The sequence below is a fragment of the Eublepharis macularius genome, chromosome 18 (assembly GCF_028583425.1).
Source record: "Eublepharis macularius isolate TG4126 chromosome 18, MPM_Emac_v1.0, whole genome shotgun sequence".
NCBI classification, from domain to species: Eukaryota; Metazoa; Chordata; class Lepidosauria; order Squamata; family Eublepharidae; genus Eublepharis; species Eublepharis macularius.
The window spans coordinates 39,214,074-39,228,319 of record NC_072807.1 but is presented as its reverse complement, the minus strand read 5'-3'; the positions used below and the strand labels follow the sequence as shown (position 1 = coordinate 39,228,319).

Below are 14,246 nucleotides of genomic sequence, written 5' to 3'. Positions count from 1 at the left end.
CACCAGATCTAGTCCAACACTCTAACCACTACATCACACTGCACAGGTTGAAACTGCATTTACTATCTCTTCCTTTTCAGGTCTTGACTCGTCTCTGTTTCTTCAGTCCAGCCAAACCACCCTCTTTGCACGGCTGAAAGATATAATTGTTACAGATGTTGATTCAAGGACAATTCACAAAAAGGTGTGTAACACGCTGCGTCTGAATTTATTGTGTGGATGTAACTCATATAACAGTGTTATATTCATATAATAAAAGTTATGTTTATGAGACTATATCATGGGCATATAATGGCTAGAAAAATGATTTAGGCTACCCTGAACAGATTGCAGAGCAGTGCCCCTCCTCCTTCCCAGGTGGCTAGGAAGCAACATCTACCCAGCAGGAGCTGTCTCCCAGGGAAGGTACAAGAACTTGGATTTGAGATGTCAAGGCTGTTTTTGAAGTTAGCAGCGCAGGAGAAGGAGGTCCTGCAAAAATGCCTGTGTGTGGTGATGGCAAATTTGGCTGGTCTGGGAGCAAGGAGTGAATTAAGCAAGCTCTTCCTCTTCCTCACTGAAACCATTTTTGCTTGTCCTTCATGGGGCTGGTAAAGCAAGGAGGGGTCTCACAATCCTTTTTGAGGTGGCTTTGTGCCTAGTGATGAAAATTCCGTAACCTCTGGGGAGGGGAATGGCTTTAGTCCAAGAAATGGGGACTGAACAGTCATGAAGAGAGAAAAGCAGTGATCCGAGTTGGCTAGAGATGGCTTCTGTATAGCTAAGTGTTTTTGTTAGTTAAATTTGCTTGCTTGTTTCTCAAATACTGATAGAGTGGTCCAAATGCAGGGACATCTTGCTGTTGAAGTGGGCTAAACAGAGCATTCAGTCCGTGAAGGGTGTGTGTATGCACTCACACACACACAGAGACAATTTTTAATTTCAGAACACTGATACTCTGAGATACTCTGAAGTACACATTTGCTTTAGTCATTTTTTAATTTCTTTGTCTTGTTTAACACTACATGTGCGTGAACATTACAGCAAAGTAATAAGGGCTATGCAGCTGCAGACAGATGAAAACAAAATGCTTGACTCTTTGTATCCTTCCAGGCTGTCTCCATAGTTGGTGATGAAGTCTTCAGTTTCAATTTGGCATTGTACCCAAACGCTACTGAGGGAGATGCTTACACAGACATGTCCAAGGTGGATGGGAGAGTCTCTCTCAAAGTGGGCTGTATTCAGATTGTATATCTACATAAATTCCTTATGGCGCTGCTGGTAAGTCTGACTGTGGGTCAAATAGAATTATCTCTATGGATTCCAAGTACACATTTAATGGGTCACCAGCAGAAATTGCAGGGAGCCGTCGGGTTAGTTGTTTTCAGTCTGTTTTGGAAAGTAACTGCAATGTTAGATAAGGAGCTGGGGCAATAATTTTGCTATTTTCTGAGTGGACTAGTGTTTCCCTAGCTTTTGGTGTAGAAGGAAAGGGGAAAATACACCTTGCACTTACGGAGTTAGACCTAATTTTTGAAAAAATTATGTCTAGATGAGTAACCAGGCTTTAGCATGTAACTCAGCTTTCCTTCATTGGAAAGTTGGGTATAACCTTGGTATTGTGAAGGAGTTAGGCAAGAACTGAAAGTGTGGTGAAAGCCCTGATTTTGATGGGTTGTGGAGCACTAAGAATGCTGTGGAACGAACCTGGTGGTCGTAGTGCCACAGGCAAAAATATGCAAAATGTAGGATGCTTTTTTTGCTCTCCACCGTGCCATGCCCCATTCCCATTTTGTTGCAGAACTTCCTGAACAACTTCCAGATGGCCACGGAGGCCCTGAGTACTGCTACAGTTCAAGCAGCAGAGAAGGCCGCCACGAGCGTGAGAGACTTGGCTCAGCGGAGCTTCCGCCTTTCCGTGGATATCCACCTGAAGGCTCCCGTCGTCCTCATCCCGCAGTCATCAGTATCTTACAATGTGGTCGTCATTGACCTCGGGTTGATCCGGGTGCAGAACACATTCAGCTTGGTATCAGCTGAGGGCTGCTCACTGCCGCCAGTCATGGATAAAATGGACGTGCAGTTGACGAAGCTGAAGATGTCCAGGTGAGTCGGGGCATTTTAGCATTGCCAGACTGGCCGGCTTGCCAGCGGTGGGATTCTTCTTCCAGGGTGAGTTCTCGGCTCTGAGTCTCCGCCCTGCATGTGCCTCGCTCCCTTGTCGCAAAGGGGATGTAGTTAGCCTGTGCTGCATTTAATCATAGTCTATGCAATGCCTCCTCCTAACGTGCGTCATTTCCCTCCTCTCTGAAATGAAACTTTTGTGTCTCCCCTTTCTGGATATGGATTTGAGCGTATAGCTGGCTCTGACAAATGGATACACTGTCTGGCTTGTGATTTTCTTTCTGTCATGGTAAGATGAGTGGGAGGCTCTTGCCATGTGGGGAGTTCTCCTCAGAAGATCAGAAGACAACATACCTTAAACGATGCGTGGATAAGAATTACTTGTTGATGAAATCGATAGACGTAGGTTCTATATATCGTCGAATGCTTTCACGGCCGGAGAACGATGGTGGTTGTTGTGGGTTTTCCGGGCTGTATCGCCGGTAGAGACCACGGCGGTACAGCCCGGAAAATCCACAACCACCATCAGACGTAGGTTCTGTTTGTTGTATTTGCTTGCGTTTTCTTTATTGTACTAGGGAAAATATTTACATAATAAATAATGATGAAATAAAAGTTTAGAAGCTCTTTTGCAGGTCAGAAATGGAGAGCTGTGTTTGCCAGTCCTTTTAGGGTCTTCGTTCCCTTTCCCCCTCAGGTCTTGTTTGCAGCCAGGCTTTTCGCAGCCTGACATCCAAATTCTGCATCCAATTAATCTGAATCTCTCCGTGAACCGCAACTTGGCTGGAACGTGGTATCACAAAATACCCGTGATGGAAATCGAAGGACATCTAGATAAGATGAATGTATGTTGAATTTTGATTTCAAGTGCACGTGTTTCTGTTACGGCAGATGTCTTTGTAGGATGCTAAGGCTGTGGTGCAAAGAGCCGTGTGGAACTTCTTTTACGGATGGCACCATCTGTCCTGCAGGATCCTTCTGTCATCTTTGGCCAACTGCTCTTAACTTACTCTCCACTGAGTTTTAAATCAATGGCTTCCGTTGCTACATTGAGGGCTACTGTTTGGGAACCGGGAGAGAGAGAGAGAGAGGAAAAGAGAGCCCTCAAGTATTCCCATGCATGCAGGGCTCCTGGATCCTCATTCCAGGAGTATCCTCATGCCAGGAGTATCCTCATTCCAGGAGTATCCTCATTCCATTTAGCTCATTCCAGGAGTATCAAGTATCTCTGCATGCTCCTCTTCAGTAAAGTGCATAATAAAGAGGAAAGCCACAGATGATTATCAGCGCAACCCTATGCAGACTTGCTCCAGTCAGTGGGCTGAGACTGGAGCAACTCTGCATGGGATTGCCCAAGGCCAGATTGGTTGCTGGTATGGAATTGCTCTGCTGCGTCGCTAGTAGCACATTTTGTTCAAAGCCTGGAAAAAGATCATCTCATCTCAACTTCTATGCTACATTTTTTAGATTATCCTAAATCAAGAAGATTTGAATGTTCTGCTTAAAGTACTGACAGAAAACCTTGCTGAAGCAGACAAAAACATAAGCGAGGTGAAACCGAGGACGCAGAGCGAAGGTAAAAAAATCTCCTGTCTGTCTGCAACCTGTGGTGTGTGTGTTCCGTCCATCTTTTGGGTGGCTTAGGCTCTTCCTTTCTCTTGAGAGGCTAGGATCAGTTTAAATTGCATTACCACGCTCCTTTAGGAGAAAGCAGTCCCCCAAATCAGCAGCTGGGCTCTTTCCTCAAGCAAAAGATACCATTAGTAATGCATTACTAATAGTATTATTTTAGCCCTCTACAGACTGTGAGGTGACGGGCCCCTGCCCCAAGGGCCTTCGGGCAAGGGAAGGGCAAGGCAAGGCAGGGGTCGAAATGGGGAAACGTTGTTGTGACCGTGGGCTTGCACTCCTTTTTTGCCAGTGTGGGTCTGAGGCTTTTGAATCTCTTTTTATGGAGCACTCACGGGTATTGCCAAGGGGAACTGAGGGCCACTTGAGCAGGCAGTGGGGTCTTGGGGCCCATGCCGTGGTAATTAAAGCCAGGAGCGGAAACGGCTCTTTCCATGGCCACCCTTCAGAAAACTCCATCAGAATATGCAAATAAATAGCGAGAGGCGTTGATGCCTTCATCCTCCTCTTAAATCCAAATCCTCCTTAAAGATGTTGTTTATATACCATGTATTTCCAAATGTATTTTGCAGGAGGATGTTTTTGTGAGCACAATAATTTTGACTAACGTAGGCTAACTAGCACACTTTGCAAAATGAGTATACTAATAAAGGGAGTGTGCATGTAATGAAAAATTAGTAACACTTGTTTTTCAAGTGGAGCTAACCTGTCTTTGGACTTGGCAGGCAGTTTGAAAGAAACGGTGATATCGCTGGGAATTCACAAAGAGATTCCATCAGGAAGTAAATTATCGGGCACAACCAAAGAAGCCTGGCATGAAGATATTACCAGCATGTTGCTTAACTTTGAAATCAAAGAGGTATGACTGTAAACTGACTCTCAGCCTAAATCTTGGGGGTGATGGATGACACTTCTGAAGGAGTAGGCAGGCACAGGTTGGACTGATTGGCTCTTGACACCAAGAGGGTGAAGTTTATTAAGTGAATATCTTCTGTTTTGACCAAGCTGAACAGCAAGTCACAAGTTTTCTCTTGGATGCTCCTAAGCAGGGTTTTTTTTTCTGGGAAAATAGGTGGCGGAACTCTCAAGAGGGAAATGAGTAAAGAAAAATACAGGATTCTTTGAAATGATAATATTTTCAAGCACTATTGTGAAGTATTTTCAAGAGGTGCTGGAACTCCGTTCCCCCACGTTTCCCCTGAAAAAAAGCCCTGCTCCTAAGAAATGTAGTTGTATGGCCTTATCTTTATTCTTTTCTTGGTTATTCCCCCTCGGAAGACTTTCATATTAATTAAAACCAGGGGAATCCAGTTTGCCTTGGAAAAATAAAAATATAGAGATACGGATATGGAAGTCTAGAATAATATGATCATTCATAACTGATTTGTTTTAGTAAATATTAGCATGCATTTTGATGTAACATAGGAATTATGCTAAGTATGTGTGTATGTATACACTTTCTTAGGTTGCAGTACAATTAATGAAGCAGGTGGAGAAGAAGAGCTTCCCTTTACATACTTTAACAGTGTTGCACCTGGGAACTGAAGGCAGAATTAAAACACACAGCGTATCTGCTGCAGCATACCTAAAAAGAATCACCATGAAGTGCCTTGAATTTACAGGCGAGTCATGCTTAATTTAACACTTGGTGATACAGTATCACCGTGAGGATACAAATGATGTCTTCATGTGACAGCATTCACTGACAGATTCGGTTTTCTTAAATGTTCAGTGTATGTAACTTTTCAGAAGTTGTTGCTCATAAAATTCTTACGGCTATTTTTCCTACTTGTGTCATTTTAGAAACTGCTCTTCAAGTTCCCCCTCTCATCTTCTACTGTGCTTTTACCTACTTTTTAAAGTATTTTAACTCTGTGGGTTTAGGGGAAAACATAAGGATATTTGCAGACACAAATAGGCACACAGTGTAGTTTTTCTCTTGGTACTCTGTGAGATGGCAATCCTTAGGTGTCGAGGTACTCCTCTAAACTTATTTCCTAGATATTAGGTGTACTTTACATGTGCTTTAAGGACATGTTTCCTTCCAAGGTTAAACAACTCCTGAGCAAAGTTAATTGATTTATAGAGTTAACTAGAAACAACTGAAGTGTGCACACACACACACACACCCCTCTACTTTCCACAACAGTTGTAAGAAGCACAGTACAAAATAGTAGCTCATCTAACATGTTAAGCCGTTTTGAGCCATTCTGTTTTAACTGCATACCCTGATTAATATAGCAGCACAAGTGACCTGGAGCTGTATAAATGTACTCCATCTTTTCTCCACAGACTCCAAAGGAGATCCACTGAATATCATTAATTCTTCAGCTGAAGCTGACGAGCATCTTCTAAAGATGGAATATATAAAGGTTCAGTGTTTTCTGTTGCTAAAAATCACTGGGGGAGGGGAGAGAGCAGTCTTGAGATAATTTTGATAGTAACAAGGCTAAGGTTTTGTACTCAGTTACACAGGATCAATATGAAATAACTGATGCTAAATAAAGCATGGTTTGATTTAATTGAACATTAGCTTCTACCGATAATAAGACTAGTGGAAGAAACTAACTTTGACTGTTCAGATGGGTGACTTACGTTTTTCCGTGTGCGTGTGAGACCTCTGTTGCAGGCAAAATACTTGCCTTTCATCTTTGTCACCAAGTGATCAGGCGTTAATCTGAGATTCCCTGGAGCCATTTGCGATACGGCACCCTGGGGGAAGGATGGTTTGATGCTCTCTCTCTCTCTAGTGGTTGCTGTAGGAATAGCAAAAGTTCTGTCTGAGATACTGGAATGGGTATAGTGTCACGAAGCCACCTGAAACATCATTTCTTTGCCCAGGCTGATGAAGAGGGACCACACTTTGCAACACGGTACAGAAGTACAAAGCAAGCGCTCCATGTAAGTGTAAACATGTATTGCAGACTCGGCTGCGGTTCACACCTGGCACTTCTGTAGCAGCAGTCGTTTGCAGCTGTACTGGTCCAAAATCACGCCCCCCCCCAAGCAGAATCTATGTAACGCCTTCTGTTAGAAGAACAACGCGCCGTTGAGTTGCGGCTGGTTCCTGGCAACCCCATCCCAGGGGCGTTCTGTGCAAGAGAGGAGCAGAGGGGGTTTGCCACGGCCTTCCTCTGCATGGCAACTCCCGTCTTCTCTGATAGCTTTCAATGTACTAACCAGGGCCAGCTCTGCTTAGCTTCTAACCAGGGCTGAGCTGGGCTATTCAGGCTGCTTTCTTCTGCTGGGACCAATCATAATGACATAGAACAGTGCAAATTTTGAGATTACCAGGCTGGATAATGCAAAATAAAAAAGAGGCGGGGGTGGGGGTGGGGGAGAGCAACATAGGATATTTTTTTACTCAATTTCAAGGTGCATTGACAATAGTATCTTGGGTAGGTCTAAAGATGTCTTGGCGTAAACAGGGGCATGGTGTCTGTGATTTCCACAGATTTCACAATGCTTCATGAATATTTTCATTCATTCTAACCATCATAGACAAGATTTCTGTGTGTAAACCGAACAATCAGCATGGCAGTAATTGGACACCTGTCTAAAAATATGCCTATTCCCTGCAGTTTTCTGTCTGTTCATTGCATGCTGCCTTCCTTCCAACGAACTCGGGGCAATGTTCATGGTTTCCCTTTTTACCCACAGCTTTGTGAGGCTAAAAGAATGACTGTCGCAGGGTCAAGCCAGCTTCATGGCAGAGCTGGGGCCCAAAGCACGCGGGTCTCCCAAGTCCTGGTCTGGTACTTTCCTCCTTGCACAGTGCTGGCTTGCTGCAGTCTTAGGTGTGGAGTAGGTGTCTATCAGATTTACCCTTATCAAGAAATTCTGACCCAAACCAAAAAACCTTTAGGTTCCCCCCTCTACATCCAAGTGTCAAGTATTTAGAGCAGATCGCGTTAACTGGAGAAATATGCTACTAAGAAGCAGGGGTTTTTTTTCAAGATGGAGGCAAACTAAGTGGATTTTATGGAACATAAATGCCAGTTTCTTATAGTGAAAGGTTTGAAAATGTTCTTCCCGTTTGGGATGCCTCTCTGATGTTTGTTTGTTTTCCTCGTAGGTGTCCTTTTCTTCTTTAGACCTCCTGCTGCACACGGAAGCCTTGCTGTCCGTCATGAATTTTGTCACATACAGTGTGGCGTCCAGTGGCCCTCCAGCCCCTGAGAAGGGAACGGAAGCAAAACTGCCAGCGGAGGAGCCCAGAACTGCCATTGCAAAGCCAGGTATCACGGAGCGGGAAATGTTGCGTCGTCTGATAAGACAGAGCGCTAATCTGCCTATGTTGTGTGTCATACCCAACAGGGCTGCTGTTGAGGGAGGTGGCGGCTGCGGGGGCAAAACGTGGAGGGCTTGCAAGTCTGGACAAGTTACGTTTGCTTTCATGCAGTGGGGGTGGGGCAGAGGAGACCTTTGCCTAGGAGCCCGTGAGGGCTCTGACGTGTACCTTGCTGATTTAGTTTCGGGTGGGTAGATTGGTCTGTGGTAGAAGAGCAAGATTTGGCACCTTAGTAGCAAATCTTGGTCTGTGGTAGAAGAGCAAGATTTGGCACCTTAGTAGCACCTTAGAGACCAGCTAGAGTTCCAGGGTATGTGCTTTCAAGAGTCAAAGAAGGGGCTTTGACTGTCGAAAGATCATACCCTGGAAATCTAGTTGGCCTCTAAGGTGCTACTAGACCAAGATGCTGCTGTTGCTGAACGTGTATGGGAAGGGAGTACAGAAGGAGAAGTGAAATTGGCAGTGAGGTGACAAACCTGAGAAAGGGGAACACAGGAAAGGCTGTGTCATCATCCAGATAGAGAAGTGCGGTGAGTTTACAGAGAGAAGCAGCGGCTGGTGTGTGTGTGTGTGGGGGGGGGGGGGCGGGCAATCAACTACTGGCCCCATCTGCTACTTGAGCACTGTGACTACCTACTGCTGCCCTGTATCATTTTTTCACTCAGTTGGACCTTCAGAGACTTGTTTGCATGTCAGGTGGCGGTAGGGAGGAACTGCGAATGAAAAGTGGCAGGTTACCAATCCGTTACCTGCTTTTTCTCCCCTGCAAGTACCTCACCTGTTGCTGCGGTAGCTTTTACCTATCAGCAGCAACCATGGGATTGGGAACGTCCACGTTATGTCATTGCAGAGGAACCTCCATCATGGATTTTTATTAGTCTTGATTTTGTCTTGCTTTCATCCTCAAAATTAATCATTTTTCCGTATGAATAATGCCAAGCTGGTGAGAATTAGTAACAGATGCTTCCCAACCTCTCATGGACCGCAACATAAATGCCCCACACCACTCACAGCTTGGGCGGCAAAACTAACATTCCCATCTGAAACTGCAAAGATGAGTTGTTATGACCCTGATGCACGATACTGACTGACTTGCCTCACTCTCTGACAGCTCCTTCTGTGGTGGCCCACGACAGTGTGTGCGACTTGAAACTCACTGCCAAACTGAATGCCTTCAATGTTTTGATCTGTGATCAGAAGAGTGATATTGCTGATATGCGAATACAAGGTAAAAGCCTTCTGGCATTTGAAACAGCATCAGTAGTAAGTTGAATCCCACCACTCCACTCAGCTAAGGAATCTTCCTCCTGAGGAGGGCCTTGTCTGTTGAACCAGGCCTCCTGGGAGCGGAGGAAGGCTCCACTCAACCTGGCAAGAAAAGTGTAATTATGGGTTATGAAGGGTAAGCTGCCTTCATTTGGGGAAACAGTATTTTTTAAAAATCCCGTAAGTTATTAGAGACCAGTTCATAGTCACCTGCATTGGTTGTTTTTGTCTGAGTTCCATACAGCAATGCGGTTGCAAGCTGTGAAGTTGCATTTTTTTTTGCATTAGAGCAACATGCTTAAAACAATCCTATCCCACTGGTTCGTTATCCAACTACTTCCTTCTTGAAATGTAATTACTGCCCTTTTCGCTTTGTGCATGTGTATGTGTTAATCAGGCTTGGAGGCATCTCTTTCTTCAAAGACAAAGGAGACAAGCATTTTTGCCAGGCTTCGGGACTTTATAGTAACAAACGTTGATCCAAAGACAGTTCATAAAAAGGTGAATATGAGAATGGGGGTTCTGAGCTCAGAGGTGTAAGTACTTTATTGGTGGTTTAAGGAAGTACTCAGAAGAAGAACTAAAAGGAGCATATATTGGAAGTGAGGCACTGTTTATGCTAGATCTTTTTCACTGGGATAGAAAAGATGCAAGGGGGTGGGGGGAATTGAGGTGCCAGGAAACTTACAGTCATGAGAGAAATGGGATGAGTGAGGTGGGAAGGGGCTGAGAGAGATGCTAAGAACAGTGCAAGAGTAATGTGAGCCTCCCCCGTCCCATGACTGAAGTAGAGAATCCATTTGGCACTTCAGAGTCTTACAAACATGTTTCAATGAAGACATCTTCCACTTAAATCTGGAAAATGCCCTACGAATAGCAGTTATTATTAGGCAGAATAATTTTTGTGAAAAATAAACAGCCGCGTAGTGCTCCAGACATTGATCATGAATGCGGTTCTTGCAGACTGTCTCCATTGTGGGAGATGAAGTCTTTCGGTTTGCCATGTCCCTTTATCCTGATGCTACAGAGGGTGAAGCTTATATGGATATGTCCAAGGTAGATGGTAAAATGTCCCTGAAGGTGGGCTGCATGCAAATAGTTTACCTGCATAAATTCTTCATGTCGCTGCTGGTAAGAGAAAGTCTTATTTTTCTGGTATATTTTTCTTTTAAAAAATTGTTTTTATTGGAAAATGTGATGGAGGGTTTGCTTACCATATCACAAACCGCTTTTGAAAATCCCTTAGATTTCAAAAGCAGTTCCCCCCACAGCATTGGGGGTGGGTTTTAGGTTTTTTTTATTTATATATTTGAGAGAAACAAGTTTAAAGCTCTTTGGATCGGATGGAACCAGTTGTTCAGTTTGTTGGAAATGGAGTGTCACAAGACCTGCTTCCCTGATGTTGGCCCAGCAGCTCTTGCCGGGAAGTTGAGTCTGCTTCTAAATCTGCATGGACGGTAGGATTCCAAGCCCTGGTGATAATCAGGCCCTTGTAAAGTAATTTCAAAATGCTACAATTGGCAGCCAGAAAGATGCCATCACATCTAGTTTGGCCCACAGTGGCCACTTCGGTATGCAATATGGCCAGCTCAATAAGGAGGCCTGTAAGCAGGGCACAGAAGCCAGGCTTTCCCTGATGTGGCTTCCCAGGACTGGCATTCGGAGGGCTACTGCCTCTAATCATACAGGTTCTGTTTCATCATTGCAGTTAATAGCTATCCCTGGGCATATCTTCTATGAGTGTTTAGTCCCCTTTAAAACCACTTGAGTTAGTGCCCATCACTGCATCCTGTGGCAGAGAATGCCACAAGTTAATTAGTCTTGGAGTGGAGAAGTATTTCCTCTTGTCCATCCGGAATGGGACCACCCATCCACTTCCATAGGAGCCTGCCTGGGAAAAGCATGTCTGCCTCCTTGAGTTGCATGCAAGAGGGATGGGATATGTACAAATGTACAAGCATGGGCAGGTGAATGCTTGCAGGCTCCTCGTCTGACCTAGCAAGGCTGTCCTTATCTTGGCCCCCCTTCAGTGCCTGCAAAGTTATGGTGCTGACTGTTGTGATGTGCGCTTTTCATAGAACTTCCTAAATCACTTCCAAGCTGCAAAAGAAGCCCTGAGTGCAGCCACTGCCCAAGCAGCGGAAATGGCTGCATCCAGCATGAAGGACTTTGCTCAGAAGAGCTTCCGCCTTTCCATGGATATCAACGTGAAAGCGCCAGTTATCGTCATCCCTCAGTCGTCCGTCTCTTGTGACGGCTTGGTAGCAGACCTTGGTTTAATCAGAGTTCAGAATGAATTTAAGCTGGTCCATGGAGAAGAATCTTCTCTTCCCCCTGTGATTGACAAAATGGATATCCAGCTAACGCACTTAAAGATCTCACGGTATAAACTCTTCATTCTCTTTCTGCTTGAGGTTAATCCTTGATATTGGGAGGGGGGCCAAGTACACCAGTGCCCAAATGTGTTTTTCTGGTTGTGCGGTGGGGGATGTCGATGGTGGTCATGAAACCTTTGTCTGATTGTATAGAATTCCTTCCTTTGTATAAGGCTTAGGCTCCCTCCAAAGAGGAAGTCTGCCCCACTGCCTTAATCTCATAAAGTTGTGATGCATTGCTGAGCTGGCGGCCAACCCTCGACTGGACTTTCCTCCCAAGCAGATCTTGGGCAAATGCTGCCATGCCCCATTGTGGGATGCTGAGAGCAAGGGCCGTGTTGTGGATAGGGTACTGAACTGTGCTTGGAAGGCCCTGCTCGCCATGAAAAAATTCCTGGGTGACCTTGGGCCACTCGCTGTCTTTCAGCCTGGCCCACCTCACAGGGTTGTTGTGAGGATAAAAAGGAGTATGGGGAGAGTCATGTGAGCTCCTCTGAGCTCCTTGGAGGAAGGCCAGGATAAAAAATATAATAAATAGCCTTTGGACAGGGCTTTGGAATAGACATCTTTAGGGAGAGAAATGCTTCTTTTGAGAAAGTGGCCACTTGACTGAAACTTGGAAAAAGTTATTGTGGATGGTCCCAGATTCAGGTCCTGTTATCACCTGTAAAAGATGAGAAACTGCTTCTGTGGACCTTGGAAAGCTGCTGCCTGTCGGACAAGAGAGTACTGAGCGACTCTGTGTGCAGTGGATTCATACCTTATAATACTTCACCTTGTATTCTGCAGGACCGTAATTGCCAGTGGTTCTCAGCCGGATATTGAAATTTTGCAGCCTGTAAATCTGCTGTTGTCAGTCCAGAGAAATCTCGCAGCTGCTTGGTATCCAAAAATCCCAGGGATTGCAATCAAAGGAGATTTAAAGACTATGCAGGTAAGACATCGTGTTATAGATCTTTATCCCAAACAGAGATAAATACAGAGCAGGAAAACCTTTCTGTCACATCAGTACTTTAGGGCATGATGAGTTACTGGCCTAGTTGCTACTCGTGCGTGAAACAGCTCTTCCTTGAGAGGAGATTTTTTGTTTTGTTGCCAGTGAGCAATCTCCTCAGTATTGTGCTCGAGGTGGACACGCTCCCCAGTGTTCTTGTATGTGCTTAACACAGGTCTGATGGCAGTTGCGTTACACAACTCTTTTCCTTGTCGACATACTCACAAGAGTTATTGATAGATATATTGTCAGATACGGGGATACTGTACACGGGAGAAGTTTCTGAGCTCACTATCTTTTGGTTTCCGCCTCCCTCACGATTTGAGGAGTTCAGCCAACGACTGCAAGAAACTGCCATGTTCAAGGCAGGTGTCGGTTGAGGGGGGCTGTGGAAGTGTCGGTTGAGGGGGGCTGTGGAAGTGTCGGTTGAGGGGGGCTGTGGAAGTGTCGGTTGAGGGGGGCTGTGGAAGTGTCGGTTGAGGGGGGCTGTGGAAGTGTCGGTTGAGGGGGGCTGTGGAAGTGGGCCTCTTTGCTATTTTAAAATGAGCTTCCTGGAAACAAGCAAGGGTTTGGATGCTTTACAGATAGCTCTCAGTCAAGATGACTTAACTCTGCTCATGAAAATTATGCTGGAAAATCTTGGTGAAGCTGCCGCCCATTCAGGAGTTACGCAGTCAAGCACACCAGCTGGTCAGATGTTAAAAAGGGAAAAAGTCACGGCTGATGCTGATGTTCATGAAGGTATATTCTTTCCAGAGTCGAGCTAAATCTCGTTACGATTATGATTAAAATGCTGCATTTGGTCACTCTCTGAAGCACAGTATTTTATTGTAAATTATTAATGGGAACAGGTTTGGCAGCTAAGTTACTCATTCAAAGACAGGATCTGTTCAGGTACCATGAACAAATGGTAATGTTTGTGTGACGCAAGTAAGCCTCGAATCCTAGAGCTCACGTGGCTTCGTCCTGGCTTAGAATCCTGGTTACTGGGAAAGGGGGAAAAACCCAGTTTGTTAAGAGACTCCGATTCTGATGCGTCAAGTAAGTAAAGAGAGATCAAAGACTCCCTAAACCAGGGAGTCTTCTGCCATGGTTCCCCAGACAAGGAAAGGCAGAGAAATAGCTTTTGCGTGAGCCTGAAGGAGTTGAGGCTCATATTCCAAACTGTGATATGTTTGCCCTGTCTGGAAGCAGCTTCAATGAGCATTCTTCATCTTACGCCAAACTGCTGTAGTTTCATGTGTTTCTTTTCATTCTAAATATTTCAGATACTTCCGTCACTTCAGGACAGAGAAATATTTGTGAACTACAGCCTGCAGAAACTGTGGCCCTTACATTTGCATTTGATTTTGAATCACTTTCCATTGTTCTCTACAATATTGATGACAATCAGGTTTGTGAAGCCTTGAGATGGAAAAAAAACCCCTTTGCTTTTGGTCAACTAAATAGCACATTAAGAAAAAAAAAGGATTTTATAAACTTGGTTCTTGGAGATTACTGTAGTATAATAGTCCAAAAGGGACTGAATCAAGGTCCAAGCCATCCTGATTAATTTTAACAGTAGTTATGCAAAGTTGTCTTTACTTCC

General features: G+C 44.7%; 1 protein-coding gene across 2 annotated transcripts in view; it reads left to right on the top strand.

Moving 5' to 3' along the window:
- VPS13C (vacuolar protein sorting 13 homolog C) overlaps positions 1-14,246 on the top strand; it is a 91,084-nt gene that overhangs the window by 39,385 nt on the left and 37,453 nt on the right. For both annotated transcript variants that reach the window (XM_055003086.1, XM_055003085.1), the window contains exons 31-47: positions 81-184; positions 1,093-1,260; positions 1,781-2,085; positions 2,801-2,948; positions 3,571-3,679; positions 4,458-4,591; positions 5,198-5,354; positions 6,025-6,104; positions 6,574-6,633; positions 7,808-7,970; positions 9,135-9,251; positions 9,687-9,790; positions 10,253-10,420; positions 11,368-11,672; positions 12,454-12,598; positions 13,243-13,399; positions 13,927-14,051. In XM_055003086.1, the coding sequence (XP_054859061.1) occupies positions 81-184; positions 1,093-1,260; positions 1,781-2,085; positions 2,801-2,948; positions 3,571-3,679; positions 4,458-4,591; positions 5,198-5,354; positions 6,025-6,104; positions 6,574-6,633; positions 7,808-7,970; positions 9,135-9,251; positions 9,687-9,790; positions 10,253-10,420; positions 11,368-11,672; positions 12,454-12,598; positions 13,243-13,399; positions 13,927-14,051 (2,549 nt within the window). The remainder of the gene's footprint in view (positions 1-80; positions 185-1,092; positions 1,261-1,780; positions 2,086-2,800; positions 2,949-3,570; positions 3,680-4,457; positions 4,592-5,197; positions 5,355-6,024; positions 6,105-6,573; positions 6,634-7,807; positions 7,971-9,134; positions 9,252-9,686; positions 9,791-10,252; positions 10,421-11,367; positions 11,673-12,453; positions 12,599-13,242; positions 13,400-13,926; positions 14,052-14,246) is intronic.